Source organism: Didymella exigua (genome assembly GCF_010094145.1).
Source record: "Didymella exigua CBS 183.55 unplaced genomic scaffold M421scaffold_8, whole genome shotgun sequence".
Taxonomy (NCBI): Eukaryota; Fungi; Ascomycota; class Dothideomycetes; order Pleosporales; family Didymellaceae; genus Didymella; species Didymella exigua.
The window spans coordinates 1005415-1033274 of NW_022984782.1; the positions used below are offsets into that span (position 1 = coordinate 1005415).

The 27860-nt window shown below is 52.9% G+C and overlaps 12 protein-coding genes and 1 non-coding gene across 13 annotated transcripts; 7 read left to right on the forward strand and 6 right to left on the reverse strand.

The window, feature by feature from the left end:
• The first annotated feature begins 633 nt into the window (after positions 1 to 633).
• On the forward strand, positions 634 to 1972 carry M421DRAFT_418904 (RNA polymerase Rpc34). Its single transcript, XM_033591935.1, has 2 exons — positions 634 to 977; positions 1029 to 1972. The coding sequence occupies exons 1-2, from the start codon at positions 688 to 690 to the stop codon at positions 1840 to 1842; spliced, it is 1104 nt and encodes a 367-aa protein (XP_033450855.1). The 5' UTR covers positions 634 to 687; the 3' UTR covers positions 1843 to 1972.
• Positions 1945 to 3119, reverse strand: M421DRAFT_377826 (uncharacterized protein). Its single transcript, XM_033589831.1, has one exon. It carries the CDS (start codon positions 2759 to 2761, stop codon positions 2225 to 2227), a length of 537 nt encoding a protein of 178 aa, XP_033450856.1. The 5' UTR covers positions 2762 to 3119; the 3' UTR covers positions 1945 to 2224.
• A 143-nt stretch (positions 3120 to 3262) lies between these two features.
• Positions 3263 to 5343, reverse strand: M421DRAFT_418906 (peptidase S28). The gene is made up of 2 exons (XM_033591936.1): positions 5178 to 5343; positions 3263 to 5034 (listed from the first exon to the last, which is right to left on the reverse strand). Exons 1-2 carry the CDS (start codon positions 5271 to 5273, stop codon positions 3478 to 3480), a joined length of 1653 nt encoding a protein of 550 aa, XP_033450857.1. The 5' UTR covers positions 5274 to 5343; the 3' UTR covers positions 3263 to 3477.
• Positions 5344 to 6291: 948 nt separating this feature from the next.
• On the forward strand, positions 6292 to 9091 carry M421DRAFT_99883 (6-phosphogluconate dehydrogenase C-terminal domain-like protein; the record flags this gene model as incomplete). Its single annotated transcript, XM_033598813.1, has 7 exons — positions 6292 to 6310; positions 7572 to 7676; positions 7773 to 7902; positions 7944 to 8101; positions 8166 to 8689; positions 8725 to 8910; positions 8984 to 9091. 7 exons carry the CDS (start codon positions 6292 to 6294, stop codon positions 9089 to 9091), a joined length of 1230 nt encoding a protein of 409 aa, XP_033450858.1.
• An 839-nt stretch (positions 9092 to 9930) lies between these two features.
• Positions 9931 to 11060, reverse strand: M421DRAFT_418909 (uncharacterized protein). The gene is made up of 3 exons (XM_033591937.1): positions 10520 to 11060; positions 10384 to 10461; positions 9931 to 10335 (listed from the first exon to the last, which is right to left on the reverse strand). Exons 1-3 carry the CDS (start codon positions 10661 to 10663, stop codon positions 10120 to 10122), a joined length of 438 nt encoding a protein of 145 aa, XP_033450859.1. The 5' UTR covers positions 10664 to 11060; the 3' UTR covers positions 9931 to 10119.
• Positions 11061 to 11147: 87 nt separating this feature from the next.
• On the forward strand, positions 11148 to 12325 carry M421DRAFT_378051 (uncharacterized protein). Its single transcript, XM_033589833.1, has 3 exons — positions 11148 to 11447; positions 11732 to 11819; positions 11968 to 12325. Exons 1-3 carry the CDS (start codon positions 11289 to 11291, stop codon positions 12126 to 12128), a joined length of 408 nt encoding a protein of 135 aa, XP_033450860.1. The 5' UTR covers positions 11148 to 11288; the 3' UTR covers positions 12129 to 12325.
• A 99-nt stretch (positions 12326 to 12424) lies between these two features.
• M421DRAFT_99886 (uncharacterized protein) lies at positions 12425 to 14573 on the forward strand (the record flags this gene model as incomplete). Its single annotated transcript, XM_033598814.1, has 5 exons — positions 12425 to 12573; positions 12629 to 12810; positions 12860 to 13537; positions 13591 to 14020; positions 14081 to 14573. The coding sequence occupies 5 exons, from the start codon at positions 12425 to 12427 to the stop codon at positions 14571 to 14573; spliced, it is 1932 nt and encodes a 643-aa protein (XP_033450861.1).
• A 570-nt stretch (positions 14574 to 15143) lies between these two features.
• M421DRAFT_91106 (uncharacterized protein) lies at positions 15144 to 18426 on the reverse strand (the record flags this gene model as incomplete). The annotated part of the gene is made up of 8 exons (XM_033597913.1): positions 15144 to 15406; positions 15459 to 15743; positions 15787 to 16005; positions 16040 to 16264; positions 16312 to 16612; positions 16657 to 17934; positions 17993 to 18219; positions 18276 to 18426. The coding sequence occupies 8 exons, from the start codon at positions 18424 to 18426 to the stop codon at positions 15144 to 15146; spliced, it is 2949 nt and encodes a 982-aa protein (XP_033450862.1).
• A 125-nt stretch (positions 18427 to 18551) lies between these two features.
• On the forward strand, positions 18552 to 20837 carry M421DRAFT_412885 (uncharacterized protein; the record flags this gene model as incomplete). The annotated part of the gene is made up of 3 exons (XM_033590437.1): positions 18552 to 19052; positions 19109 to 19370; positions 19409 to 20837. Exons 1-3 carry the CDS (start codon positions 18893 to 18895, stop codon positions 20835 to 20837), a joined length of 1851 nt encoding a protein of 616 aa, XP_033450863.1. The 5' UTR covers positions 18552 to 18892.
• Positions 20838 to 20992: 155 nt separating this feature from the next.
• Positions 20993 to 22984, reverse strand: M421DRAFT_418914 (alkaline phosphatase-like protein). Its single transcript, XM_033591938.1, has 2 exons — positions 21726 to 22984; positions 20993 to 21673 (listed from the first exon to the last, which is right to left on the reverse strand). The coding sequence occupies exons 1-2, from the start codon at positions 22903 to 22905 to the stop codon at positions 21072 to 21074; spliced, it is 1782 nt and encodes a 593-aa protein (XP_033450864.1). The 5' UTR covers positions 22906 to 22984; the 3' UTR covers positions 20993 to 21071.
• Positions 22985 to 23610: 626 nt separating this feature from the next.
• On the reverse strand, positions 23611 to 23682 carry M421DRAFT_t42. The gene has a single exon. It is a non-coding gene; the product is annotated as a tRNA-Thr (tRNA).
• Positions 23683 to 23929: 247 nt separating this feature from the next.
• M421DRAFT_378247 (uncharacterized protein) lies at positions 23930 to 25304 on the forward strand. Its single transcript, XM_033589834.1, has 2 exons — positions 23930 to 24951; positions 25023 to 25304. Exon 1 carries the CDS (start codon positions 24110 to 24112, stop codon positions 24881 to 24883), a length of 774 nt encoding a protein of 257 aa, XP_033450865.1. The 5' UTR covers positions 23930 to 24109; the 3' UTR covers positions 24884 to 24951; positions 25023 to 25304.
• A 350-nt stretch (positions 25305 to 25654) lies between these two features.
• M421DRAFT_3651 (GMC oxidoreductase) lies at positions 25655 to 27788 on the forward strand (the record flags this gene model as incomplete). Its single annotated transcript, XM_033589711.1, has 7 exons — positions 25655 to 25716; positions 25782 to 25901; positions 25953 to 26169; positions 26217 to 26753; positions 26819 to 26954; positions 27005 to 27472; positions 27550 to 27788. The coding sequence occupies 7 exons, from the start codon at positions 25655 to 25657 to the stop codon at positions 27786 to 27788; spliced, it is 1779 nt and encodes a 592-aa protein (XP_033450866.1).
• Between the last annotated feature and the right edge of the window lie 72 nt (positions 27789 to 27860).

Consider the following 27860-nt stretch of genomic DNA (forward strand, 5'->3'; position numbering starts at 1 on the left):
TAGAATAATGATACACACGGGCGTAGATCAGATCATCTTTATAATCTGCATGTCTTCCTCTCCCACTTCTAAGTAATCTTCGACCCAACCGTCAGCATGACATTCTCCGACCACACGGAACTCGCCTAGATTAGGTAATTACTGATCCGAGAAGGTACAACGCGGCCGAACAGCTATATGCGAGTTGCTGAGATTCGCCATACATAGAGTATAGCATATCGCGCACAACAACAAAAAGGCCGTGTGTTGCGAGAAAATTGAAACTCATTCATAGTCATCATTTGCCGTGTCGAAGACTATGTAGTCCCAAATACCTCCACGCAGTATAACAGACCCGTTGTCGCCAACGTAGCTCTGACGGGTATCAAAGTCTGTGGCACCCGAGAGGCGTTTGCCATGACATATTCACGTCGTACCATACAGCCCTCATTGATACGATGTCAACTGCACGTTTGACGAGACCCGTAACTGCTGGAAAGCGCATCCTTGATACGTACTCACGCACCGTAATGGTGGTAAGCGAAAGCATCGAAGTCTCGGGGGTGAGGTGCTCCCCGCAGCTAAAGTGGGCCCCACGTGACAGCACTTTTTTGTGAGCAACACGCCGCTGATGTTCCCACAGTCTTGCGCCTCGGCAGCAACAACACGCCCATGATCGAACGGTGACCCGTAGACATCCTTAATACCATGGCCGCACCTATGGCACCTTCGATGGTGCCCAAAGAGGAGGAGCCTCCAGTCATCGACGTCGCGAACAACGAAGCAGCGTCCCCCGCGGATGCGCTATACGACAAATGCGCCCTAAGATCCCAAGGCACCGTCTTTTTCCAGCGCGATCTGTCCAATATGCAGGTAGCGGAGACTATGGCCGAGCTCACCATGCTGTTGCAGGAGCTCTGCGATCGACATCTCATGAAGCTTATGACGTTCGAGGGAGAGCCGTGCTGGAAACTGCGATCGCGCGCGGAGGCTGACAAGTAGGTGGCAAGCGCATATGTACCTCTAAGAGACTGCTGATTATGGTGAAGACTGCGACGACTAACGCCTGACGAACGCCTTCTGTACCACCACATCGACCAAGTCCAAGCTGAGGGCATTTGGTCCAAGGCACTGCGCGCACGAACGAACGTGACACAACAAGTCCTCACAAAATGCCTCAAGAGCTTGGAGTCGAAGGATCTGGTGCAGTCGGTCATGAGCGTCAAGTTTCCCAACCGTAAGATGTACCTGTTGAAGCACCTGAGGCCTTCAGAAGACATTGCCGGAGGTCCATGGCAGTCGGAGGGCGACTTCGACACCGCGCTGATTGAAACAATCTCGCAGATTGTGGCGCAACACATCGAAAACGAGACCTGCATTAAGGTCCCAGGCAACTGGAACGACTACGAGGGGCCTGACAGGATAGCTGAAATCGCACAGAAAAAGGCGCAAGTGCAGGGGGTACGCGACATCGAGGACGCGCCGGCAGTGAAGCCATACCACGCACCTAGAGATCCGAATGCGACAAAGATCGTGCACAGGACAAGTCCGCAATACCCGACATCGGCTTCGGTAGCTGAGTGGCTGAACTCCAAAGAGGTTTTGAGAGGCAAGACAGTGAGAGAAGACGACATGGAGCAGCTACTAGAGATGATGGTGCTTGATGGCAGGCTGGAGAAAATTTCAGGAACGAACTACCGCACCGTCTTGACTGTAGTCGATACCAAGGTCTACAATGGTTTCGTCGATGCGCCGTGCGGCAACTGCCCCGTATTCGACCTTTGCGGCGACGAAGGCGAGATCTCAGCCAGGACCTGCGTGTACTTTGGGCAATGGCTCGAGACAACATCAGAAGAGGTGTAAAAGTCCATTTCAAAAGGCATAGCGATGGCGTTTAGGACAATCATGTATGTACGGCTACTATTGAGAAAATACCCAATCATACCTTCTACCTGCAACTCTGTAGTAAATCAGATATGCTCTGCAGAGCTGCTCATGCTTTCCGCTACCCCTTCAGCCCCACGCCGACAATCCCCTCGAATTCCATGAACACATGCTGATGCGGACCGCTCACCTCCTCGATCAAAATCGCCTTCGTCGTATCCCCAATCCCCTTAAACCACTTGTCCCTCTTCTCCTCTGGCCACTCCGCACTCAGCAGTCCCAACACGAATCCCATCGCCGTCGTAAACGTGTCCGGCATTCCGCAGTCAATCTTCATTTTCTTCTGCACAACCTCCACCTTCTACAATCCTGCCTCTTCCAGCTGCTCCTTCACAAAGGCAGCATCAAGCCACGGCCGTCCATCCGTCAAGGCCTTCCACAGGTGCTCTTCAGTCGGCAGAGAGGGCCCGTCATTCATCCTCGCGGAGGTTTTGGCAAGCAGACTGAACCACGGGAGGTACGCCCACGTAGTGACCACCAGCGTACCACCCGGCGCCAGCTTCGCCACTAGCTGCCTGATCGTGTCGGGGGGCAAGACGAAGATTTCAAGGCCGACGAAGATGTGCGTGAAGGAATTGCCTACGCCGCTTTCATCCAGCTTACTCCCGTCTACGATCTTCGTCGTCAGGGCACTCCACCCCGCCTCCTCGCCCCGCTGTTTGAGGTAATCCAGCATAGCCCGACTCACATCGCCCGTCAGGATCTTGAGATCGGTCCAGGAGTTTTTTGGCACAGAAGCGTAGATTTCGGCCTCGACGGCGCCAGTGCCGCAGGCCAGGTCGAAGATCTCAACGGGCGTAATCTTCAGCGTACTCAGTTGCTCGGTGAGCTGGACCATTATCCTGGCGAAGGGCCGCGTAGCATTCTCCGCCCATTTGTAGCGCTGCGCTGCGCTGCGTCAGGGTCTTGCTGCCATTTGGATTTGATGGCGTCGACGTCGAATGTCATGGTGGCGTCTATTGGGATTTAGGTCCCAATCAAGACAACAGTAGACAAGATACGAAGTAGTGGGCTTGTCAGTGAGCACTGGATTGCTTCAGCGAATACCGACTGCTCTTAAATACCTTTCATACACTGGTAGCCGAGATATCGGGTGCGAGGCTAGCGCTTATGCTTCATTTGCTTTTTTAAGCACAGCTCACCATATTGCCTAAATGAGTCTTCTGCGAGATGGTAGTTCGAGTTTAATAGTGTCCATAGAGTAAGCAGCATCCGCGGAGACATTTCTATGGGCGGGCTCGGAGACATTTCAGAACAAGGCTGGCAAAGCTCGCAGACTTCAACGCACGAAAGTTGGACTGCAAGCAAGGTCAGGTGACAAAGGACGCGCGGGACAGTGTTGAGTGGAAACAAGAAGTTTTTCGCTTAGGCTCTGGTTCGCTCCTTATCCAGTCCAGTATTGCCCCATAGCATACCTAAGTTCGGGTGCAGATCACGTACCAGACAAACACCTTGCCAAGAGTGTTGTGAACAATGAATATGCTCAGGGGCTACTTCAAAGGCCAATCTCTCAATATCCAATTTTCCTACTAGAATCCAGCGCAATACGCGGATCTAAAGCTCCGTCTGATACCCGCCCTTCCACTCATCCAACCAATCCACAACAAAGTTCTTCAGATACTGCTGCGCATAGATGACCTGGTACGGTGGCAGGGTAGGTGTCGTCTCGTTGTCGAAAATACCGTTCTCTTCCCAGTGGTGTACACCATGGCTGATCAAATGGAACGGCTCCTCGACCGAGTCATCGCGACTTTCAGGGTACCACAACGGCGTAGCGGGGCGCCAGGGGTCAGCGTTGCCACCGATGATGGCAAGACGAGGGTAGCTGATGTTGAAGCCGCCGTACTTGTTGACCTTCTCGATATCGGGAGGAGTGGTGATGTTGAACTGCGCACGGCAGAAGAAGGTTAAGTATTCGAGGTCGAGCGTACGGGAGATGAGAGGCTGGATGTGGGCGGGAGTGTTGCCGGTCTGGATGTAGCCCCATTCGGTGCAGACTTGGTAGCTCCAGCTGGTGGCATCGTAGTCCTCGAGAGAAGTGTGCTGCTGCAGAGCGGTCGCGTTCAAACTGGTGAAGTAGCGGTCCTGGGTGTAGTTCGATTGTCGCCAGCCGGGCAGAACAGTCTGATTGACCCAGCTGATAGCATTCAAAGTGATATTTTGCACAAGTGTGTCGTTGCCGTATCCGGCTGCTGAGACTAAGCTGGCAACAGTGGGCCGCAGGCTCTCGGTAGTAGGCTCAGCTTGGTCGAAAGACTGGGTGACATTACGGCAGTAGTTGTAGAACGAGGGTGAGTTGAGTTCTGGGTCCCAGTTGGTGCCCTGCCACCCATAGACGCCGGTCAGCTGGTTGGCGAAGTCTCGGTCGTCAGTGATATTACCGAGGCCGAAGACAGACTTCAAGGTCTGGACGTTGGCGGTATTGTTGCCTAAGAGGTGCTTGTCGACGACATCGATTAGAGTTTGAGTGTTCTTGATGCAGTCGGGAGGGCCGAACAGTCTGATGGGCTCGAAATATTGCCAGAAGTCATAGATCGCAAACGTGACACCTGACGAGGATATGGCGCCCCAGAAGGTTTCGGGGTACGTGACACGCAAGAAAGCAGCCTGTGCACCGGCGTACGAGCCGCCGTACACGACCCAAGGAGTCGAAGGCGCCGTGAGATCCTTGTCCTCGTGGCCATCGAATTTGACGTTTCTTGCGAAGTAGTCGATTTCTGCAAGAGCTTGTTCTGTCGACAAGAAGCGCAGGTTTTCGGTCGTCAAATCATCAACGGGAAAGCTGGTGCCGTAGTAACGGTGCTCGAGAATGACACCAAGGCCCTTGGTGGCTTTGATCACTTGGTGGACGATACCCTTCTGCAGGAACGGGAGACGACCAGCACCGTCAGTCTCGCCTCCAAGTAGAACGAACACTGGTCCGCCAGGCTCGTAGTAAGTGTCATCGAACCAGTACCTCAAATTGAAAGTATCGTTGGAGTGGGGCTCATAACGAGTGTCGTTGTGGAAGAAGTCAATGGGCACTGATATGTTACGTTCGGGGTACAGTAGGGTCAGATCGAGTCCATCGTCGCGCTTGTAGAGGCTGCGACGAGACTTCGCGTAATGAGGCTGCGAACGCGTGAGCTCGTGACCATAAGTAGCAGTCGATGAATGGGTCTCAGCGGTCGGCACGAGACGTGCGACAAGCATCACCAAGCTTCCTGGGAGCTGCGCCCATTGCGGCACAAGACATCGCGATTGTCTGCACATACCTCAGCAGCTACCTGACCAGCCTGTGACGGCCCTACTCGGATGGCAGCGGCCTCGAGGCCGAACACGAGCCCTATAACGACAGTCGAAAAACGCATGTTGTAAGAATGCTGATGCGAAGATGCAGAACAGGGCGCACGGAAAGCAATCAACTATATACGATGCGCTGCACGATATGACGATGGCGACAGCTCCACGATGACAGGGATACCCTCATAGTACAAGGCGAGCCATTATGCTTAAGGAAGGTACATTGCGCAACGAATGATGACCAAGCTCGAATGAGAAGGAGCTGTGGAGATCAGCGGTCTTGAAAGTGGGACCGTTGGCCGACACACGAGCGCAAGTGTGCCGACGATAGCAGAGATAGATGCTGTGCTGTTCAGAAGAGAATGTTGATGGCGAAGTCGTCAAGTAGAGGCTTGCATTGTGCGCAATTGCACAAAGCCAAACTGGTGTTGCATGTAATTGGAGGTGGTTGGTCCCTTCAGATGAGTCCAGCCAATCGGCTTTCGGTCTATAGCTTAGCACAACGCGAGTCACTGCATTGTCGTGATGATACAAGCTACAATTCGGACAGCCGCCTTTTGTTGATGTGTACTGTGCATCTACCGTGTGTGACACTGCGCATGGTCACCGAGCTCATGTGTCGATGCCTTCGAACCACAATCTTATGCTGCAAAAAGGTCCAGGTCTCCTCTGTGCAGGCTTCGCATCTGGTGACGAGCGAAGAAGTGCTTCCATCATGCCCACGCCTGTTGCAGCGATGTAGAGACTGACGATGTAGTCGAGTGCCCCTCGGCCTTGAGGAGTACTGCTGCGCTGTACATTGGAAGTAGGGTAGTGGTGTCAGTGTACATAGCAGGGGGACTGTAATGAGACCTGCGAGTTTGATTAGCAAAGCTCAAGGTGCGCGTACACTTCAGCTTACATGTGAAATGTAATAGCCCGACCTGCCCTTTCAGAGGGAAGGCCGGGGGGCTAAATTCATCTCCGACACCCGCTCCTCGCGCCTGTCTTAATTCCCGTAGGTCCCGTTCGAGGGCTTATTCGTGCTCGTTGACGTCTCTGGCACGGCTGGGCCCCTGTGGCTTGGGTGCTGCTACCCTAGCGGACATGGCTACCTCGATACCTAGTATGCACTCTAGTCTTCCATATCTGAGCCGTCACGCCCAGGACTCCTGCTCCTGGCCCTTCCTGCGCCACGTCCACTAGATCGTTTGTCGTGGTCGCGGGCGCGTCCCTTGCCTACCGGCGGCGGTCGAACGAAGGCAAAGTCGACTGTGACCTTCTGCTCAAGCAGCTCCTCGTCATTCGCACCCTTGATCGCAGCATTTGCTTCTTCCAGGGTGGGGTATTCGATGAGGATATAGCCCTAGATAAAATCAACACATGGTGCCCCAGCTGTGTCAGAACGTGTGCATACCTTGACATAACCCGTTCGGCGATCGAGATTCATGTGCAAGTTCTTGATTGTGCCAAATTCGCCAAACATGTCCTGGACATCCTCCTCTGTTGCCTCCTCATGGACGTTTGTAACAATTATGATCCATCCCTCGATTGAGCGCACAGCTGTTGCGCCGCCGCGGGTGCGCGCATCGTTGACCTTGGATTCGGTAGAGGTGGCCTCGGACTGTTCGACCTGGTCGACTTCCATTTCAGTATCGGCCATGGTTGCGATTGTGTTGGTGTGCGGTTGGGTGATTGCGAAAAGGTCGGTAGTGGTGAGCTTTGAGGTGTTGTCCAGACGGGTCGTTGTGGGCAGGATGCTGGTCAAGCTTTCCGCATCGTGCGGCTATATTAGCGTGCATCTTCGTCCGGTGGGCGTCTTCCCTTCCGTGAATGCCCCTCAACCGTTCCAAGACCTCAACAGCGCCGAGCGAGCTACCTGACTTCGGGGCGTGCAAGTGCGCCAAAAATGACGGCATCGTTATTGTCGTCTTGGCTTGGCTGCCTCTCAGCTCTGAGCTGTCACTCTCTTCCTTCACCCATCGCTGAAGACCATAGGCCAATATCAGAGATCTGAATTAGGACCGACCACACCTACCCCACTCGACGTCAACCTTTCGTGCATCGGATTGTTCCATAATAAAGCTCTTTGCTGAGTCTCGCTGCGGCCATGCTCCAATTCCTCGACAAGCTAGTTCACTACCAAGATCCTACCCTTCCTGCGTTCTCCAACCTAGCGTACCTCTTCATTCTGATCTTGTGCTCTGCCTTTCTGGTATCCCACCGATCTCGACAGCTCGAGGCTGACGCAACGCACTAACCATCATATCCAAGGTCGCACCTGTAGGCTGATTGACAGAAGACGTAAAGACACGGAAACTAACGAGATTAGATTGCTATGATAGGGTGCGGGAGTATGGGCGAAGGCACGGCCCTACTATTCGCAGAGGATGGCGTCCATATCAACCTCTCGGATCCTTCTGAGGCCATAGACGCGGTGATTGAGAAGGCCGAGAAAGCTGGATACCACGAGAAGCTCAAGAAGCACAAAGGTACGATGCATACACCGACCCTGATCTGACATATACTGACACATCGTCAAGACTACGGCTCACTCTGAAAATCGCTTTCCGAACCCCGCCAACCAGTCTTCGCTCTACTACACGGAGGTGTCGGCGAAAAGGTTCCTGAGGGCCTCATGCCCAAGCTATCCAGGGCAGATATTATCCTCAATTGCGGCAACAAGCACTTCGCGAACACCGAACGCCGGCATTATAAGTGCAAGGACACGGGGATCGCTACATTGGCCGTGGTGTGAGTGGTAGCTACCAGACGGCTCGCGCCGGCCCTTCGATGTGCCCTGGCGGTGACGCGTCTGGGCCAAAGGAGATGCTCCCAATTTTACAGAAAGTCGCAGCCAAGGAAAAGGAAGGCAAGCTTGTCGTGGATATCATAGGCAAGGGTGGTGCTGGCCACTGTGTTAAGATGCTGCACAAATCTCAATGGCATTGAACACGGCATGGTGAGCACCATCTGCGAAGCTTGGGGCCTCATGCGAAAGATAGGTCTCGACTATGAAGAGATTGGTGATGTGCTAAAGGAGTGGAACTCCGCAGGCGAATTGGTAAGCATCACTAGCTCAGCGATATCCCACGCACTTATGCATGGACTGCAAGGTACATTTCCCGTATCGATCGGGGCCGACCTTTCCCACAAGCGCGAACCAGGGGACAAGTCGACTTCAGACCCTCAGCCACATCTACTCATTATCTCCGAAGTCCTCGATAAGGTCGTACATGACATTACTGGCGAGGAGGGCACCGGTATCTGGTCCAACATGGAGGCCATTGAGCTACACGTACCTGCTTTTACACTCGACGTCGCTCACACGATATGTCCAGCATCCGCATATCGAGGTGACTGCAAACGCGCGCACGCAACTTTTACTGGCGGTTTCCCTCCTAGTGAGCTGGACGACAGCAAGGATAAGAAGGCCTTCATCGAGGACATTCGCCAAGCTACGTACGCAGCCTGTCTCGCCATTTACATCCAGGGCATGAACATCGTTGCACGTGCCGATAAGAAACACAATTATACGAGTGGTTAATCGACTATTCGCAAGTGTGGCAGATCTGGCGTGCTGGATGCATCATCCAGGTTGACTACATCTCCGTTAACGTCCTTGCCCCTGTGCTCAAAAACAACCTCTCATCAGACGATCTCAACTTGAACTTCTCCTCAGTTGTCGCCAAGGATATTAAGAAATATTTTCCTGCTCTACGGCGCGTCATTACCAAGGCAATCGAGACGGACTAGGTTGTCCTTGTCTCGAGTGCTAGTCTCGAGTGCTAGTCTCGAGTGTCTTGAAGTTTCCACAGGTACACACCTACCAATAAGCTTCTATGAGGCTGAGCTGGACTACTTCAGCAGCTGCATGTTTGACAAGAAGGGCGATCAGGACGCGTAGGTCAAGAAGCCTGTGGAGAACAAGCACCACTTTGAGTGGAAGCCTGCCACGAGCCAAGAGGAGACGTAGAGCAAGCCTGCGGGTGTTTGACCATTCGGCAAGCAATCGAAGCTGTAATTATTGAAGTTTCGTACGAGTCATTTAGATATGGCCTATGTCCGAAGCATTCTTCAAGTTTGATCGCACCTCCCTCCTTGCTTCTTTTGGTCCTTCTAGGTCTCCAGAAAATTTGCTCGGATCCATCCAACTCTCAAGGCGCCTGTCAACGGCCTGATGCTTCGTGCCGGGGTCTACTGCTTCTCGTATTGTCAGGGTTGGAAGCAGCACCGCCTTTAACGCGTTCATCTAACTACGGGCTTCAGCTTCGTACATATCATACTTCTTCCCAATCTTGTTCATCCCCTGGTGGCGACTGTCAGCATCGCATCCGGCGCCGATTCCATGGGGTCCATTCAGACTTGGTCGAGCTGGACCGATCATCAATGTTGCATCTCTGCGCCACACTGTTTTCATGCTTATATGGATGCCGTTTCCGGAATTCCTGCCTGTCGACTCAGTCGACGTGTACTATGCAGGCCCTATCACAACAGGAGTCATTATCTATGCACTGGTAGACTGGGTCGTCTTGGGAAGGAAAAGATTTCAGGTTTCTGTTGCGAGAACTACGAGTGCATTGGATTGAGAAAATATCCCATCTCCAAGGAGAAGAGACTCAATGCAGGTGTGTCCGGAAGCGACAGTGATGAAAGCAAAGAGTAGGTAATGCGCATTGATGGAGATCATATGAGCTGTGTCGCAGTAGGGTGAGCATCACGCAAGATATTTACGGGCGATACATTTGAGGGCCACGTCGTTGTAATAGATTACCTCTAGAAGATTGTGAGAGAAACGGAACAAGTTGTTTGCTATTAACCAAAGCTGTATCCCAGACCACACTTGCCAACATCTCAACACCAAAGAGAAGTACGGAGCCCAAGGACTAGCAAGAATTGGCACTTTTGATATTATATGCGACAGCACTTGCTCGCCTAGCCACATACAATCTGCAGTCCACCATATGACTGTACTGGAGGCGAGGCACAGCCAACTGTGCTACCAGCCGTGACGCCGTCGAACGGAAAGCCATGATATTGGTTTTGCAGCGTGAGTCCGCAGCCTTGCTGTGAGAAGATCTGGATATAGCAGCCTATCGTGCCGGTTTTGGGTGTGGCAGTCATAGACGCGGTCAAAGCGCCTCCAAAGGGCTGCGTGTATTAGTAAAACGCTACCGAAAACGAAAGACTACGGCTTACAATGCTGACGACGATGCACTGCGTTTCCGCAATGTTAACGATCTTGGAGGTCCCGGCGCTGCCATCCTTTGGGGGAGGCTATTGCGTGTCAGTGTCTCATCTCGCGCATCATCAGTAACACGATGTTGTATCGTACCTGATCAGCAGAGGCACAGGTGTACGGTCCTGAATAGATTGTGACTTGTGCTGTAGCAGGACCACCCGTAGGTTTGCCTGCGGGCACAGCAAAGGCGGTGCCGAGGAGGGTCGTGATGGCAAAGAGCAACTTAGTCAGCTGCATGTTGATGGGAATGATGTGTTGTTCGAGTGAGGCAGTTAAATTCTTGAACGAAAAGAGGTACAGTTCAGATATCCAGCGAGAGACAAGCCTTGAAGCCACACTGCATCAGAGCTCGACCCGAAGAGGTTCATGTTTATAGTGATCTACAGGCACAAAAGCCTATGTGACGGAAAGCCGACGTCGGTAGACTTGAAAAGTCCATAGTCTAAGAACCATCCAGAGCCGTCTTCAGCTGATCAAGCTACGCGCAAGACCTACAATCGGGCAAGTCCCTGTATGCCAAGCACGTTCTTAGCGAAGCTTCAGTGCACGCTGGACAGCTTCACATGCTGCTAGAGCGGCTGACAGATGTTGAATCTTTGGGTCTGGTCTCTCTACCCTGCAATCCTGACAAACGTGCCGGCAACGTGGTGGTGGGTATGTGTTGGTACAAGCAACGAGGGCGATTTAGGCGAGTGCGGCTGATGTCTTGGCAGCCGCGGGACGCTTCCAGACTTCGCCTCCTTCGCTTTCGCCCTCACCAGCCCTGCTTCAGCTCCCACGACAATTGGCGTCTACCTATGTTCGCGCGAGCACCAAAGAGGAAAAGCGTTCTCCCCTAGAATAGCACAGCCCGTCATTTGGTATGCCGCTCTTACTTGCATGCGCCCCGGCAGGCCTCGTGGACGTCAATTCGGAAGACAGGCAAGGCTGCAGTCGTGCAGGTGTGGTATGTTGCTCTGCAACTTCACGAAGGACTGCTTCCATGTCACTCAGCTCCTACAAGTTGTCCTTGTCTCTACTTGCAAGTCATCTCTGCTCCCTTAATCAGCCGTTGAATGATAGAATGTTACTCTTGCTGGGCTACAGGGTGATTGACATAACATCAGGCAACAACGTTTGAATGCGCACTGCTTCTTGACGGTGACCCTTAGCGCCTGGTCACGAGTACAGAGATATTTGCCAAAATGTCTTAGAGTGGGCTTCAACGCGAGGGCGCCGATGGCTTTGCTACGAACAAGAGCAAACATGTGCGACAGTAGTCGTATCAGAGCCACATGCCAAGCCAAAGATCCTAACGGTGCCCAGTCGCGACTCAGAAGGCTTGCCGCAACGATAAGCACTCTTGGACATGGCTTACATGAAGCCTTGGCGTCTTCATCGATAAAAAGCATCAGTGAGTATTCGATAGTCCGTCTTCGCTTCCTCAGCCAAGAAACACGACATGCTCTTTTCGTGAACGCAGCCACGTGCGGGCAGTGTATTGCGATGCCAGCTGTCCATCCGAACCAGCTGAATGCCGTCTAACTCTTCTGGAACTTTAGGTGACAACTATGCACTTCGCAAACGGCAGCGACTGGCTACAGCGTGTAGTGTTCTGGCACCACCAGACAACACCCCCCGGACTAATTCAGCAGCTGGTGGCTTGAAGCTTTTTGGTGGCGGTCCCTCTCTATGTCGAGCCTTCTCTAGCGTCCACACGTGATGTGCACTCGGCATCCTTGTCTAGATGTATGTCCTCGTGGAAGTCGGCAAGGCCTGATAGACGACCATACTCAGCCGCAGTAGGGCGCTGTCATCAGCAATTCAAGCTCAATAGCATATCCCCTATGAACATAAAAGGCCATACCTCCGTTGTCCAGAATTTGGAACTCATCATTCCAGAGCATCGCCTCGTCACTTCGATCTCATCCGGAGCTCTTTGCTCCGACAACCCACGGTAAGGCTACTAAGGCCTTCATCAAATACCTCATCTTGATCCCTTCCTCTTTCTGATTTGCGATGCCTGGCCAGTATCTCCAGTCGGGCCTTCTCACACTGCTCTGGGCAAGCAGCGCTCTCGCTCAAGGCGGTGCGCTACCATGGCTATCTCCTGTTTATCCTCTGTACACGCAACCTCTCGCTTTTGGAAGCGAGATACAGCCGAAGTAGTAAGTGTGCCTTCGATTTTCCTCCGTATTTTTTACTTATCTGACGCGGACGTAGCACTGTTCCGAACTCTGATGGCTCTTCTCTTGACTATTATGAAGTTGAGATTAAGCCAGTCGATGTGCAAATCTACCCAAACTTGGGCAAGACAAGGCTTGTTGGTTACAATGGCGAAGTCCCTGGTCCTACATTTCGGATGAGTCAAGGACGCGAGGCTGTGGTTCGCTTTGTCAACCACGGTAGGTCGTCTCTTTATGTCGGCATATTTTCCTTGCTGACCAACCGTAGGCACCTTAGCAAACAGTGTTCACCTCCACGGCTCGTACAGCCGAGCCCCATTCGATGGATGGGCCGACGACACCACAGAACCTGGCCAGTACAAAGACTACTACTACCCTAACCGACAGAATGCTCGTACTCTGTGGTATCATGACCATGCTATCGATCACACCGCCAAAAATGCTTACTTTGGTCAAGCCGGTTTCTACATCCTATCTGATGCTCAGGAAGACTCCCTTAGCCTTCCATCTGACAAGTTTGATCTTCCTCTTGCTCTTGCTGCCAAGCGATACAACTCCGACGGCAGCCTCTGGGATCCAGAAGCCAACGGTGAGACCACCAGCGTATTTGGAGATGTCATTCATGTCAACGGCATTCCATGGCCTTACCACAACGTTGAACCTCGCAAGTATCGTCTTCGCTTCCTGAATACCGGTATCAGTAGGTCGTATCAACTCTACTTCGAGTCTAGCGATGCCGCAGGCAAGCAGGTTCCTTTTACGGTATTTGCCTCTGACGCTGGCTTGACCCTCAACCCGGTTCAGACAAACGATCTGTATATCTCAGTTGCTGAGAGGTGGGAGGTTATCTTTGACTTCACTTCCTATGCTGGAAAGAACGTCACTCTCCGCAACAGCCGCAAGGTCGCTGCCGACGAGGACTACAACTCCACTGATCAAGTGATGCGTGAGTAGCAACCATATAACTGCTCGAATTTACATGCGGCTGACCTCAAACAGGCTTCATTGTGGGTAATAAAGTCTCCGACCCAAGCAGAGGAGATAACCTTCCCAACGGCCTGCCCCAAACGCTCCGCAACGTGCCCTTCCCACCAGTCCACGCTCAAACCGAATACAACTTCAAATTCGAGCACAGCAACGGTAAATGGGAAGTGAACGGTATCACGTGGTCCAATGTCGACCAACGCATTCTCGCCAAGCCCGAGCGCGGTGCAGTGCAAAAGTGGACGCTTGCAAACTCTGGGGGCGGCTGGTCTCACCCAATCCACATCCACCTGGTTGATTTACAAATTACAGCACGCTCTGGTGGTCGAGGAGCACTGATGCCGTACGAGAAAGTCGCGCTCAAGGATGTCATGTGGCTGGATGTAAACGAGCAGATTGATGTCGTTGCTCGCTATGCACCGTGGGATGGCGTGTATATGTTCCAGTAAGTCCTCACACTGACACCAACACCTTCCATTATATTGTATCTGACTGGCTCTTTCAGTTGCCACAACCTGATCCACGAAGACCACGAGATGCTCGCAGCCTTCAACGTCACCGCACTCGCGGACTTCGGTTACAACGAAACGACGCACTTCATCGACCCCATGGAACCCCGCTACCGCGCCGTTTCTTTCGACGACAAGGACTATACCGGCCGCAACGGGCCATTCAGCGAGTCTGAGATCAAGAAAAAGCTTGACTTCTTCATCAAGCTAGATGCGTACAACAAGGTCAATGAGGTCGAGAAGGCGCTTGCTGAGTACTGGTCTACGCATACCAGCGGCGCTACGGGGTCTACTACGCGCAGCGCTACAGCGAGTGCTACAGGGAGTAAGACGGAGGATAAGAGTGCGGTCACTGCCACGAGTGGCAAAACGACGTCGGACGGTAAGAAAACCACGAGCACGACGGCTCCCGCGCCGACTTCGTTCAAGACGAGCACTACTGGTGACGATAAGCAGAAGGGGAAAAACACATCGACGTCGAAAAAGTAGTGACAGCAGTCGTTGATGGTCAAGGGGGAGTGTGGCGTTCAGGCTGGTCGGTTCGGAAAGATGTAGTCTTAATATCACAGGTCGATATACAACACACATATGTTGCTAGCATAAGTTGAAATCATTGTAAGCTCTTTAATTGCATGGTGTGCTCTGAGCTTTATCATCGTGCTGCCCTAACTATGCTGTATAGTAGAAAATTTAGCTACAGTTGTTCTGATAGGCGTCTGGGTTGCTGTTCACGATCTTTTAGGGAAGCTGAAATCCATAATATGGATTTCCATTTACCAGAGCTACAGCTATTGTCGGTGTATTTTTTGTAATCTCTCGCTGCTTTCCTACAATCTTAGGTCTATCTTTGGCGTTCGTCGTGTAGTGTTGGACGCCAGCCGCTTTCCACAGCGAAAAACCAATGCTTCTCTTGTACTGTTCATGTTTTTAGGTGTTTGACTTGAGGGCTCTGACTTGGGATGGACAAAGCCTTGATCATTAAAGTTCACGTTTTAAGATGGCGATATTGGACGGAGAGGATGAGAAGCCTGAACGTGTCTCCAGAGCGATGTATATCCACTATCTTTCCGTTGTTGTTGTTGTCGCCGCAGTGCGTTTTCCTCTCGGTGTGCCAGACCTATCAGCCAGGCTATCGTATCGATTGTTCCGCATGACTGCCCATTCCGATTCCGTCATGCCTTGACGGGTTTTCTTCATATAGTCTTTGAAGGCCAATGACATCGCAACCACCTGCTCAAGATGATTCTCCGTCAGATATGGTATCTCTCCGCCGTCAGGTTGTTTTGTATCGTACACTGCGAGTGCAACAGCGGTTTGAAATGCTGAAGATACGGTTAGCTTCATCCGATGCATCGCAGAATTGTGCTGGCTTACCGTTTCGGATCTCCCGGCCATTCCACTCTAGCGCCATGACTTCCTTGGTCTTGATATATTGCTTTGCACTGATGCCAAAAACGATTTCCGGGCCTATCTTCTTGCGGTGATCTTCCCTCAGCTTTTGGAACAGATTGTCCCAGATCTGACCTCGGGCATTGTCGTCGAGTACATTGTATCCTAACGACAAGTGTATGCGTGATGCAAACGCTTCGTCGAATTGGCCAACCCTGTTTGTGGTAAGGAACAGGATACCCTGGAAGTAATCCATGGCGCGCAAAAAGACTGTTTGGCATTAGAAAAGTCAGCGTAGCAGGGTCGATCTTACCTGAGACAATACTGTTTCTTTGCAGATCCATTACTGATCTCTGCTCAAGATATACGTCAGCTTCATCGAGCAAAACAATCGCATCCCAATCTGCTGCTCTCTGGAAGTATCTCAAGAGATTTCGCTCAAGCGCGTCAGGCTGATGGCCAAGGTCAGCGGCCGTGATACTGAGTAGCGGCCTTTTCGTGAATTCCGCAACCGATTCTGAACCCTGTAAGTCTGATGTGTAAAGCATGCTACAAGCAACACAAACCAGCTGTAAGGGTCTTGCCGGTGCCCGGAGGCCCATGCAGAAGAATGATCTGGCCTTCACCCTTCCCAGAAATAAAATCCGCGCTGAATCGACCTTCTGGCGCATTGTCGGTGTAAATCTTTGCGATCGCCTTGATGATCTCTTTGTTGCCGGGTTCTATCACCAGCTTGTCGATCGCAGTCTCAGCCATCACTGGATCTTCCAGATGACCAACGTTCAGCAGGTCTATTTCCCCGTCAGTGAATGACGACGACCGCCTGTGACTCTCTTACCGTATACACGGTCTCTTAGAACAAATGCGAACATGTGCGATGTCATAAGCATGTATTGGTGGGGGGTCAGTTCTCCCAATCGCTCAGGATCAAGTCTGCGATAATCGCTGAAGTGCATTGTGTGAACTTCTTCGGTGGTCGCTGCATCCTTACACTCCTGACACTCGCATTGGGCCAGTCGTATTGATGTACCGAACGGTTCGTCTTCCATCGGGATGTGCACTTCGTGTTCCGGACGTTCGAACCCGTCGTCATGCCATGGATCAGATGCATGCTCGACGACTACTCGAGCCCGTTTGTACTACACTATTAGTTGATACTGTCTCGAATGAATCGGAAACCCACAGATTTGCCTCCCCTCAAGCCCGTGCCTGAGTATTGTAGGAAGTTCGGGCGTCGGCAGTACTGGAAGTACTTCCGTCCCCTTCCGATCAACCCTTTCCTTGTGGCGCCATCATCAACACTATCTCGGAATCTCACCGGGAATAGCGGCAAGCTGGTGATTTCTCGGTCGTTGTCAAAGACGCCGATCTCGATGGATCTCGTCCAGGGGCGAACAGTGCCCGATCCGAGTATCAGGTGCCACAGCTGAACATGATATGAATTGCTAATTCTCCGACCATCCTTCCCGACAACCACTCCACCTCTAACCGAGTCTACAACATACGCATTGAGAGACCCATCGAATTCACGGACGTACACGTCCGATCCGGGTTTCAAAAGCAGCCAGATCGAAGCGAATGACGTGCTCGGATTTGGCTTACTCCATTTAGCGCTCGTTTCTTTCAGCAAAAGCTCAGGCTGACGTTCAAGATAGTCCTGAAGCAGGATCATGTGTAAATCGAAGCTGTCGTTGAAAGCGGCAGAATGTCGAGCACGCAAACCAGAGGTTTGAGTTCTGTAGTCCTGCAGGGCGTCGATATGCAAACACAGATCCTTGTATGGGTATGGAAAGATGCCCGTCGTGAGGCCCGTCTCAACGTCGTCGGGCATGTCGGAAGTATGGGTAACGACGGACCGAATTACGTTCAGCAGAAATGAAGAGTTGATCTTGAGCGCTTTCTTGCCGATTCGGTCGATTGAGCGAAGCTTGACCTTCCCGCTCCTTCCGCCTTTTCGATGTGGGGAGGCGTGGCGTGGTACTATGATATGTTGAAACTCTTCAAGCGCGGGAACCTTTTCGTAGGAAGCATCCACTTCGAATCCTACAGGTTCCTCATATACACTGCTTGAAACGAACTCATCATCATCAGTAGAGAACAGGGGTTTCTGGTAATACTGAATGGTGTAGCCGAACCGGTTGTGGTATCCGGGGCCGTGGTCTCCAGGTTGCTCCTCTGACGCTAGGCTTCCGACTGGTGACCGGTTGTGGTGCTCGGGGCCATGGTCTCCATATTGATCCTCTGACGCCAAGCTTCCGACTGGTGACCCAGGTCTCGAGGAAGTGGCAGATGGTTCAACCCATGAGAAGACGATGTTTGCATCGTGAACCAGTAGTTTCTCCCAGATTCGCGGCAGCATCAAGTCTTGGTCGGCTTGTTTAAGGGTATAATGCTCTCTCTCAAGATCTTTTAGCCTTTCCTCATCACCTCGGAACCAAGTCCTAAGAAGGGCTTCCATGCGCTGTGTGGTCAGCAATGAGCATCTAGGACTGATATCCGGAAGAAAGGAGATCACATACATGCCAGGTGCAACAAGCTTCCCAGGGAATCTTGTACCACACGCCATCGTCGAACGTCAAGTTCATGCATTTGCCGTACCCTTCTTTCTTCTCTGTGTCCTTGGACAGCTCCGCAATATTATCAGTGACACCACTCGCTCGTTCGATGGCCACTCCGATCCTTTCAAGCCTTCTCTTGTGTGCTCCCCAGCCCCTAGACGAAGGAAGGCGAGATTCAGCATCAGTTACTATTTTGGTAAGTCTTTACTTCTGAGATAATCGACGGTCGACCGAACACACTGACGTTGGGCTCCTGCAGTGGATTCATCTTCAGAATCTGCTCCTCGATCCACAATATTTGGAGTGAGCACCGCCGATGTATCAGAAACCCTTTCAATTCCGGTCAGAACAGGGAAATACCCATGGTTTGAGGCCATGCTACAAACAGAAGACATGAGGTTCGTGGCGGAAACCTGATGACTGTGGCAAGAAAGAGATGAGGTGGAAGATACTTGACAAAATAGCTGTCTCCCCTCGGACAGGCCGAACGCCCAAAACGAAGGTGGTGGTCAGCGCATGCGGCTATGGTAGATTGTGGTTGGGCCGCTTGCGAGCCTTTGGATCTTACTGGTCCTCAAGTACAACGTCCTTAGCCGCAAAGGCGCTAAGAAGCTGATAAGCACATGTGAATAACATCTCGCAGACGTCAACGCCATTGTTCCGATGTCCGCAGGTTTAGCGTGCATGCAGTCTGCATCAGGCTGAGAGCTGTCTGGGTACTGTTGCGGGGTACTACGAAATTGTCCTCAACCTGTTGCGCATCCAGAGACAAGGAACCTCACAATTAGATCTCTGCTCAGAAACGCTATCTTTTGACGCATTTCGTACCTCCTTGTTGACGTGAGTCGTGTGCATGCCGTGATGAGCGGTCACGCACTTGTCCGTCGATTCACAGACGAGCAGGGCGGGAACACCACCTTGGAACGCGCCACGAAGACGGCACAGGAAGAGGAGGATGTCCTTCTCGAGAAAGGGGAGAGAGATCGACTGAGCGTATTCTTCGAAAACCCGAAGGGTGACCGTAAGTGAGTAGCATCGCTCCAAAGCTGATGACCATTCGGTAACATCTGGGCAGAGACATTTATTTCCATCAAGCTGAAGTTGCGAAAAAGACCCTGAACAGGACGTGTGAAGAGTTCTTCAAGCAGGAGCGGTCCTCAGGTCTGGCGAAGTTCTTCGGGATTCGTCGTAAACAATCCCGCCATGCAGCCGACCAAGTGATGCAGCAATATGTTGCTACAAACGTGGAGGAACTCAGAGCTGTTGTTGAAGAGCTCGACCTCAAGTGGCGAGAGAAGCAAAGCAGGGCAAGTGCCAGCCTGATCCAACAGCAGACAGCGTCGCTAATAACGGCCAGGCGTTTAGTAACCTCCGCAGACTGTGTTCGACGCTTCATGCGCACAAGAAAGCCTTTGCTTTACTGCCTTCTCAGAACAACTACGCTTCATCGCTTTGCGGGGGTCTCACGCTCCTCATTAGTGCAGCTGTTAATTACGACGAGATCGCAGAGATCCTCTCGGACAAAGTGGCCAGAATTGCGGAGAAGGTCTCTAGTGTTGCTGAAATCGTAAAATTGGTCGAGACACAGAGAATGTGCGAGCTGTATGCTGAAATCCACGCGCAGGTATTCACCTTCTATCGAGATGTCATAGCTTGGTATATGGAGCGCAAGCACGATCGATTCGTCAAGAGCTTTAACGAGCAGTTAAAAAAAGGATATGAGAAGGCAGTCGAGAACATCAACGACTGCATCAACGCATTACTCATCCAGACAAAAGTCGCCGATATGGCGATATCGAAGGCGATTCTGTTGGGCGTCCGTGGGCTGGAGCGAGAAGTGTATCGTCAACGGCAAGCGCCACAGTCTGACATTGCTCACGTGGGAGTAACGATGCAAAATTTGCTCCACACCATGGTGTACAGCAATGGTATCCAGCTTGCCAATGCCGAGGCGAAGGGTATTAAAGAGCTCTCCCTTTCAATTCCAGAGCAACCTCTCGCGGCCAAAATGACAACCGTGAACCGAGTGGAAGCTCTCGCTCAGGCAGTCCGGATAAAGTCATTTGCGGTAGGGACCGAAGGACAGGCGCTCTTAAAAGATGGTAGATTCTGGATCCCGCAGGTTGAGGCTTCTGCCAAACTTGTCCAATGGAGAGCTGAACATAACGACAAGTCGAGGCTTTGGATCAATAGCCCACTGCAAACAAAAGAGATGCCGAGTTCCCGCGCCGCAGCAATGACAGTGATTGTCGCAGCATGGCAATCCGAAGAAGCCATCATCTCGCATTTCTGTGAAAGAACAAGGATGGACGGTCTGTTCGAAAATCGCAACCCAGAGAAAACAGGTTTGATCGGACTTGTGTACAATCTTGTCACGCAGCTGCTTCAATTTCGCGTAGTAGATGACGCAGTGAAGATATCCGAAGATGAGATGGAGGCTCTGAATGGATCTGATGGCAGCTGGGACGCTGCCTTGATCATGTTGAGGAGCCTTCTTCGGGCGACGCCTCAACTCTCAATGTGCGTCATCGATAATCTGAACGTGCTGGCTTTGTCGGCAGGTGCCAACTGGTGTGCAGAGTTTCTCGATGTCTTGTTTGAGCATCAGCAAACCTGTGCGCACGCATTCCGAGTATTGCTTACGACTGCAGGGCACTCAGGTATCCTATCGGGGTATTTCGAGCGTGATGAGCGTGTCTTTGTGCAACGAGGTGCACAAGAAGTGCTACATAGGGAACTCAGGGCGCTCGAGTCTGTGAGTAGCCAAAGACCACATAGGGAAGGAGATCAGCGAGATTGCTGTTAATCAGCGAGATAGCACACGTTTGAGTTGGGGAATAAGAGGGCAGATGGGACGAGGTGAGGTGCGTTTACGCTAGCGCTCTCGCGCTTTCCGTGAGTCCGAGTGACGTCTTCAGCACAAGTCGAGCTAACAGACAGATCATCCAGGCACGTGGCGATTGAAATGGAGAATGAGCACATGTTGTATACCAGACCAAAAAACGCCTACAATGCTACGCTACCAAGACCAATTTACAGGCTAATGACCGCAATCACAAGTCCTACCGTGCAAAAGATGCCTCTTCTTGAAGTCCCCCGTATAATCCGCCAGATGCGTCTGACCATCCAGCCTCTCGCCCTCCTGCGGGACCTTCCCCATCCAGCCAACCTCCGTACCATTAACATCCAGGACTTTGAGGTCCCTGCCCTTCTCTCTCAACTCCTTCGTCACAGCCTCAACATCAACATCAAGGTAGTTCCTCAGAAACTCGCCGACCTCGGTGTTTTCATGATTTCCGATGAGCGCCGCGGCTTTCTTGGGGTCAGACGAATAGATATTCACATCAGCAGCCGAGTGGCCGTGCGTGCTCCATCCCGTCTGCGAGCGCCGCGAGATCATTTCTGCGTAGGCGTACAGCGCGGTCAGAGGGGCGTCGGTGATGGCTTCGACTTCCTCCTCGGTGTAGTCGTGGATGCCGAGGCCGTCGGTGATGCTGTTGATAACGAAGATCTTCTTCTTCTCGTGCGAGGGCGACGAGAGGAGGTAAGTGGCGTATTCAATGGCAAGACGCTCGGCAGAGTGCGAGGCGTTGGCGAGCGGTGCGGGGTACCAAACATAGTCAGGATAGGTGGTGTGGAGTTCTGAGGACGTGTTAGCGTGTCATCTATAGGCTCGGGTAGTGAAAGAACTTACGCCGCGCGGTTGCTAGACCACCAGTCTCGTGGTCGGAGGTGGACACCATGACCGTCTCGGTCTTCTCGCTCTTGATGAAGTCCAGCACGCTGCTGAAGGCCTGGTCGTAAGCGAGTACCTCATGGACTTGCGCGGCGGGATCGTTGTGGTGGCCAGCGTGATCAATACGCGAACCTTCGATCATGAGGAAGAAGCCCTTGTCACTGTCGCGGGTGGCCTCGCTCAAGGCCTTCATGGCAGCCTCGGCCATCTCGTGGAGCGATGGGTACTTGTCGTTCTCGTTGCGGCGGTCGATTTCGTAGGGAATGTCGCCATCAGCGAAGAGGCCGAGCATGGGAAAGTCGAGCTTGGCACCACCCTTCAGGCTATCAAAACCAGCGCGGTCGGAGATGTAGTTGAAGCCGTTCTTGCGCGCCAGGTCGACAATATCGCGGTTGTCAGCTCGGCAGGAGTGCTCGACAGTCGTGTTGGGGACGAAGTGACAGCGTCCACCTCCAAACATCAAATCAACAACACGGCCGAGAGGGTAGTCGCCTACCATCTGTTCGGCAATACGGTCCTCCTCTTGGCGCATGTTGACGTGGGCCGCAAAACACGCCGGTGTGGCATCGGTGATGCGCGTGGTGACAACCAGGCCCGTCATGTATCCGGCCTTCTTGGCTGCCTCGAGCACCGTCCCGCAAGGCTCGTGGTCAGGCGTGACTGAGATGGCGCCGTTATAGCTCTTCTGCGCGCAGGAGAAGGCGGTCGCGCCGGCAGCCGAGTCGGTGATGAGACTGGAAGAGGAGCGGGTGCGCGATTGGCCGATCATGTGTTGGTCGATGACGAGCTGCTCACTGAATGGCGCGCCGTTCTGGAACTGCATGAAGCTGCGCGTCAAGCTCAGACTCGTGGGGCCCATGCCGTCCGACACCATGAAGATGAGGTTGCGCTTGCCGTGGCTGTTGCTGGGGGCGCTGTCTGATGGCGATCCCCCTCCTGTTTTCTGGTACACGGCTGCCAGAACCACAACCCCCGCTGTTGCTATGATCGCCCATGCCAGCAGCCCAATCTCACGCCATCTCTTCCACGGTGAGTCGCTGCGTGCGGTGCGGTGGCCGGTCAGGAGAGAGTCCTCCTCTTCGATCGATCGGTCCTGGAACTCCGAAGATGTCCGGTTGGAAAGAAGCGGGCGGCTCATTGTGGATGATAGTGTCGGTGAAGGAGTGGCAGGACAGCGAGCTGTCTCAAGGGAGCATCGTATGCAAGGGGTATCGAAGTCGTGTTCGAGGCGGCGGGTGATCGGCATCCGAAACAAGCCCTTTTGAGCCTAGCTCCGGTCATCACCTGCGCTTGAGGAATGACCGTTGCGTCGCCCTGACATGTGTCACGAATGAACGGGTCGTGATATTTTTCGCAATGAACGAGTCGTGATGTTTCCAGTTGTGGTATCCTGCTGTCCAGGGTGCTGTCTTGTATGTACTGTGCGGTTGCCACAAGGCAGGAGGGTTGCGGGTGACATTTACACATCTAAAGAGCACGCTGGAATAGTATTACCTCTTGGACGAGAGCAGGAGCAGTACCTCTTGAGTCCCGATTAATTCCAAGCAAGGAATGTTTAGACATCTATCTATCATTACGCCACATTGGAAGTGGTTCCTGGTCTTCTCACATGAGTAATTATTTTTCTGCATTATATAACGATGTCCCTAAACCAGACGAAATGCATGTCGTAAAGGGGCACCATCAAAGATACGTGCATGTTTAAGTCCGAACTGGCACTAACCTCCCCAAAAATTTAAAGGCTAGAGAAGCGTGAATCTATGTTAAGAAAGAAAATCTAAAGGAAAAGAGTGCTCCGCGTTGTCAACATGGAGCAAAATGCAAAAAGGAAACGAAAGTGTGATGCCACCTACCCGAATCGAACGAGCGATCTTCGCATTACAAGTGCGACGCCTTACCACTTGGCCAAGGAGGCTTTTCTTTTCTGATTCTGTAGAAGGGTGCTAGATAAAATATATTGCCATGTGGCGTCAAGCCATTGATGTTTCAATGCGCTCCTATTGCCTCGCAAAGTCTGTTCCATAAGCGGGGCGGCGCATCACAGCGAACCCCACAAATAGTCGACTGCGCGTCGCATACCCCTAATCGACGTTTTTGACAAAACGGTAAAGTATAGGAGGTTGTGATGTGTTAGCGGTGCACCTTTGAGTCGAGGTGCGCTACTTCCAACCTATCGCGTGATAAATACATCGGTGACATATCGCCAAGATCTCTGACATCTTCTGCTCCAGCTCTGCGCATTCTCATATACCGAAACGCCCCGCTCAAGTATGAACGGAAGTCCTCAATTCCACGTATCAAGCACCTCTAAGCCAGACCCAGCGTGACTGAATCAACTTGATATGGCTCCATCTACATCAGCTATTTGCTCAACATCACCCGCCTCATCCTCTGACGCAAGTCTACCGCGGCGCAAACAGCGCGTTTCCGCCGAGCACACTCTCAACCGCGTGCGTGAAAATCAGAGACGCCACCGCGCTCGCCAGAGAGACCATGTCGTGTCCCTGGAACTGCGACTTGCAGAGATAGAGCGGCAGCTCGCGAAAGCACACACTGAAATCGAGGCGTTGAAGGCAGAACGAGATACCGCTACTGCGTTCGCTTGCTACGACATTACCAAGCACTTTGAGCGCATGGACAGCGCGGTCGGGACGAGCACATCGTTGACGCAATTACTGGACACGGCAGCGGTCGATGTGGGACTGGATATGCCAGCCCCAAGCAGCGTCGCAGAATCCACGCTCATCGCAACATCCTTCCAACTCCTGCCTCCACCCGTATCTCCCGTTGTCGGTCCACCGCCCTGCTGTACAGACTCTCTGCTCACGCCCTCTGCATTGACTGAACCGACAACAGCAGCTGTCATTCCAACTGTCGGGTCGGATCCCGAGTGCTCGACCTGCAAGACTCGGCCGCCACCCAGCCCCTCAGAAAGCACGACGCTGTGCGCGCAAGCGTTCATTATGATCTCGCAGCAGAATGTGAGGAATGTGGACCCGGATCTGATACGGATGTGGTTAAGTCAGGGTTATAGAAGAGCCATGAGGAAGGGCGAGGGGTGTAGGGTTGAAAACGGGACGCTGAGGGGGTTGTTGGAGTATATCAGTGAAGTCTGATTACCATCTCTGGGACTTCATTGATTTGAGGGAAATTATTGCGGCACGAAGCCGGCATGCTACCTGCGGTACAGTATTCCGAGCATTCGAGCCAGGCATGTGGAATGGCCCGCCGATCCTAGTCCTGACGTGCAGGCAGAAGATCGCGCTCGAACTGAGCACCTCAGATTCCGCGCCAGCAACCAAGCATCTTACCTGATGTGGTCCGCAACAACGTCGCAACAGCGACTAGTCTACCACGTGCATCAAGCTGGAGCTTTGCGGATCTGGGGACACCCCGCATTTCAGTGGCCCCACTTCTACATCGCCAACACCAACACCATTCCCCTAGCGGGGGTCCCCGTAGGTACTTGATACCTAGCCAACGCACTGTCAAACACGAGCCGCAGGTGCTCAAGTTGCATGCCAAATATCGGCTATTTTGCTGACCAGGCCGTGTCCTGGGCCGACAACAGACTCCGTCTCTGAACTACACTCTATGGCTATGGAGTGTCGCAAAGCATGCCTTACCACCAGCACCAATCTGACCGGACAGCATGTACCCCTACAGACACTTGCGCGCGTCTCACGTCAACTAGTGAGGGGTAGACCTAGATCGTGTGCGATCTCCAGTACTGCTCGGACACTAGAATAGCTTACTGCGGAAGGAGTGCGGACGGGTTCCGTGTCAGATGGAGCTGAGTTGCCGAGCGCATAAAGACCTCTTGTGAGCCACAGCTGTTCACGCGAGATCAACGTTGGTATTTGTGAACGATATACTGCACCGCTGCCATGTCGCTCGAACGTGTCGATTCCGTTGACCCGACAGAGGTCTACGACTACATCATCTGCGGGTATGTCAAAATCAGATGATCTCATGCGGAGGTTTAAGTAGAAGCTGCTTGCTAAAAAGTCGTAGAGGTGGAACATCAGGCTGTGTGATTGCGGGACGCCTCGCCGAGGACGTCGATGCTAAGATCCTCGTTCTCGAGGCCGGGCCTGACAATGCGGATCTCGAGAATGTGCACATGGCAGGCGGGTAAGCGGTCCGGCTCTGAACTCTGTGGAAGTATACTCACTGCCACTCGAGATGGAGTAAGAACTTCGACAGCGAGACAGACTGGAATATCGTCACCGAGCCGATGAACAGCGTCAACGACAGGCAGGTCAAAGTCAGCCGTGGTCGGTTCCTTGGCGGATCAAGTGGCGTCAATGGAACGTTGTGCATTCGCGGCACCAAGCAAGATTATGATGACTGGGACATGGAGGAGTGGACTGGCGACAAGATGTTCGGGTACATGGCGAAGGTGGGCATTAAAGCTGTATACATTCGAACCTACACTGAACTAGACAGGCGGAAACCATGCACGAGAAAGACTGGCACAAGGCAGACATGTCGGTACACGGAACCTCTGGCCCTCTACACATCGAGCCGCACGACCTTGCGCCGATCTCGGAACGCGTCAAGGAAAGCATGATAGACGTCGGACTTGCTTACCATCCAGATATGTTCTCGACTGGTGAGACACCTCACGGATGCGGTGACGTGCCGCGCACAGTGCATCAGGGCATCCGCACCACGGCAGCCGACTTCATCACCAACAGCAACAAGAGGGCGAACATCACCATCAAGACCGAAGTCGTCGTCGACAAGATCCTCTTCTCCGATGACTCGGGCGAACTCACCGCGACAGGCGTAGCCACCATCTCCAAAGCCGGCAAGAAGATCGAGTACCACGCCAAACAGGAAGTAATCGTCACAGCAGGCGCATACTGCAGCCCAACGATCCTGATGCGATCCGGCCTCGGGCCCGCAGAAGAGCTAAAGAAGCACGGCATCGAGTGCAAAGTCGACCTGCCCGGCGTGGGCAAGAACCTGCAAGACCACTGCGTAAGCATCTCCCACCCAGAACCCGAAGCGTCTGCAAGAAGGATAGATACTGACAGACTCCCAAGCTCGTCTTCATCTTCTACGAAGTCTCGGAGCCAAACCTGACAAACGACTACCTCGCCTACCACGACGACGCAATGGCATCCACATACCAGCTCTACAAAGAGAAGAAATCCGGCCTACTAAGCACATTTCCTTTCGGTATCCCCCCTCCCCCCTCTCCCATCTTCTCAGAGGTACTAACCAAGCAGGCATATTCGGCTACGCACGCCTAGACACGCGACTGCAGGACTCGCAGCTCTGGCGCGACGCCGCGCGCTCCGAAGGGCGAGACCCCATGGGTCTGCTGCCCAACCAGCCGCACATGGAGTTGTGGAACACGGAGCTGTACGGCGGGCCGAAGCAGTACGATGACTTCCCCATCGACGGGAAGCATACGTTCGCCATGTGCAACTTGCTGTTCAACGCGCGCAGCCGCGGCACCGTCACGCTCGCGAGCGCCGACCCAACTGCGAATCCCATCGTGGATCATAATTACCTCGCGGACCCACTGGACTTGCTCGTTATGACCGAGGCGTGTGCGTTTGCGAATGAGATGGTTGTGAATGGTAAGGGCACGAAGGGCGTGGTGAAGGGCAGTTGGCCTGCGGGGTTGACGCATCATCGGAACGCGACGAGGGAGGATTGGATTCCTCATGTCAAGCAGCATGCTACGACCTGTACGTCTCTATTTTCCTCCTTTTCTTCCTCCCATCCCTCTCCCTCTTCTTCCCGCGACTAACACGTTTCGTTCCAGGCTACCACCCCAGCAGCACGTGCGCCATGGGCCCATCGTCAGATCCTAACGCGGTGCTTGACTCGCGGCTAAGGGTCCGCGGTGTGCGCAGCCTGCGCGTCGCGGATGTGTCGTCCATCCCGCGCGTGAATAACGGACACACGCAGATGGTCGCGTACGGCGTGGGTGAGGGCGCGGCGGAGATGATCAAGCAGGACGCTCTCGGGCAGCGGGTGCGGTTCTTGAAGGTGAATGCGTAGTGCGGCTTACTATCGGTAGTGGTTACGTATGTGTGTTGTAGGCGGGTTTAGTGGTGCATTGGCGGGTGTGTA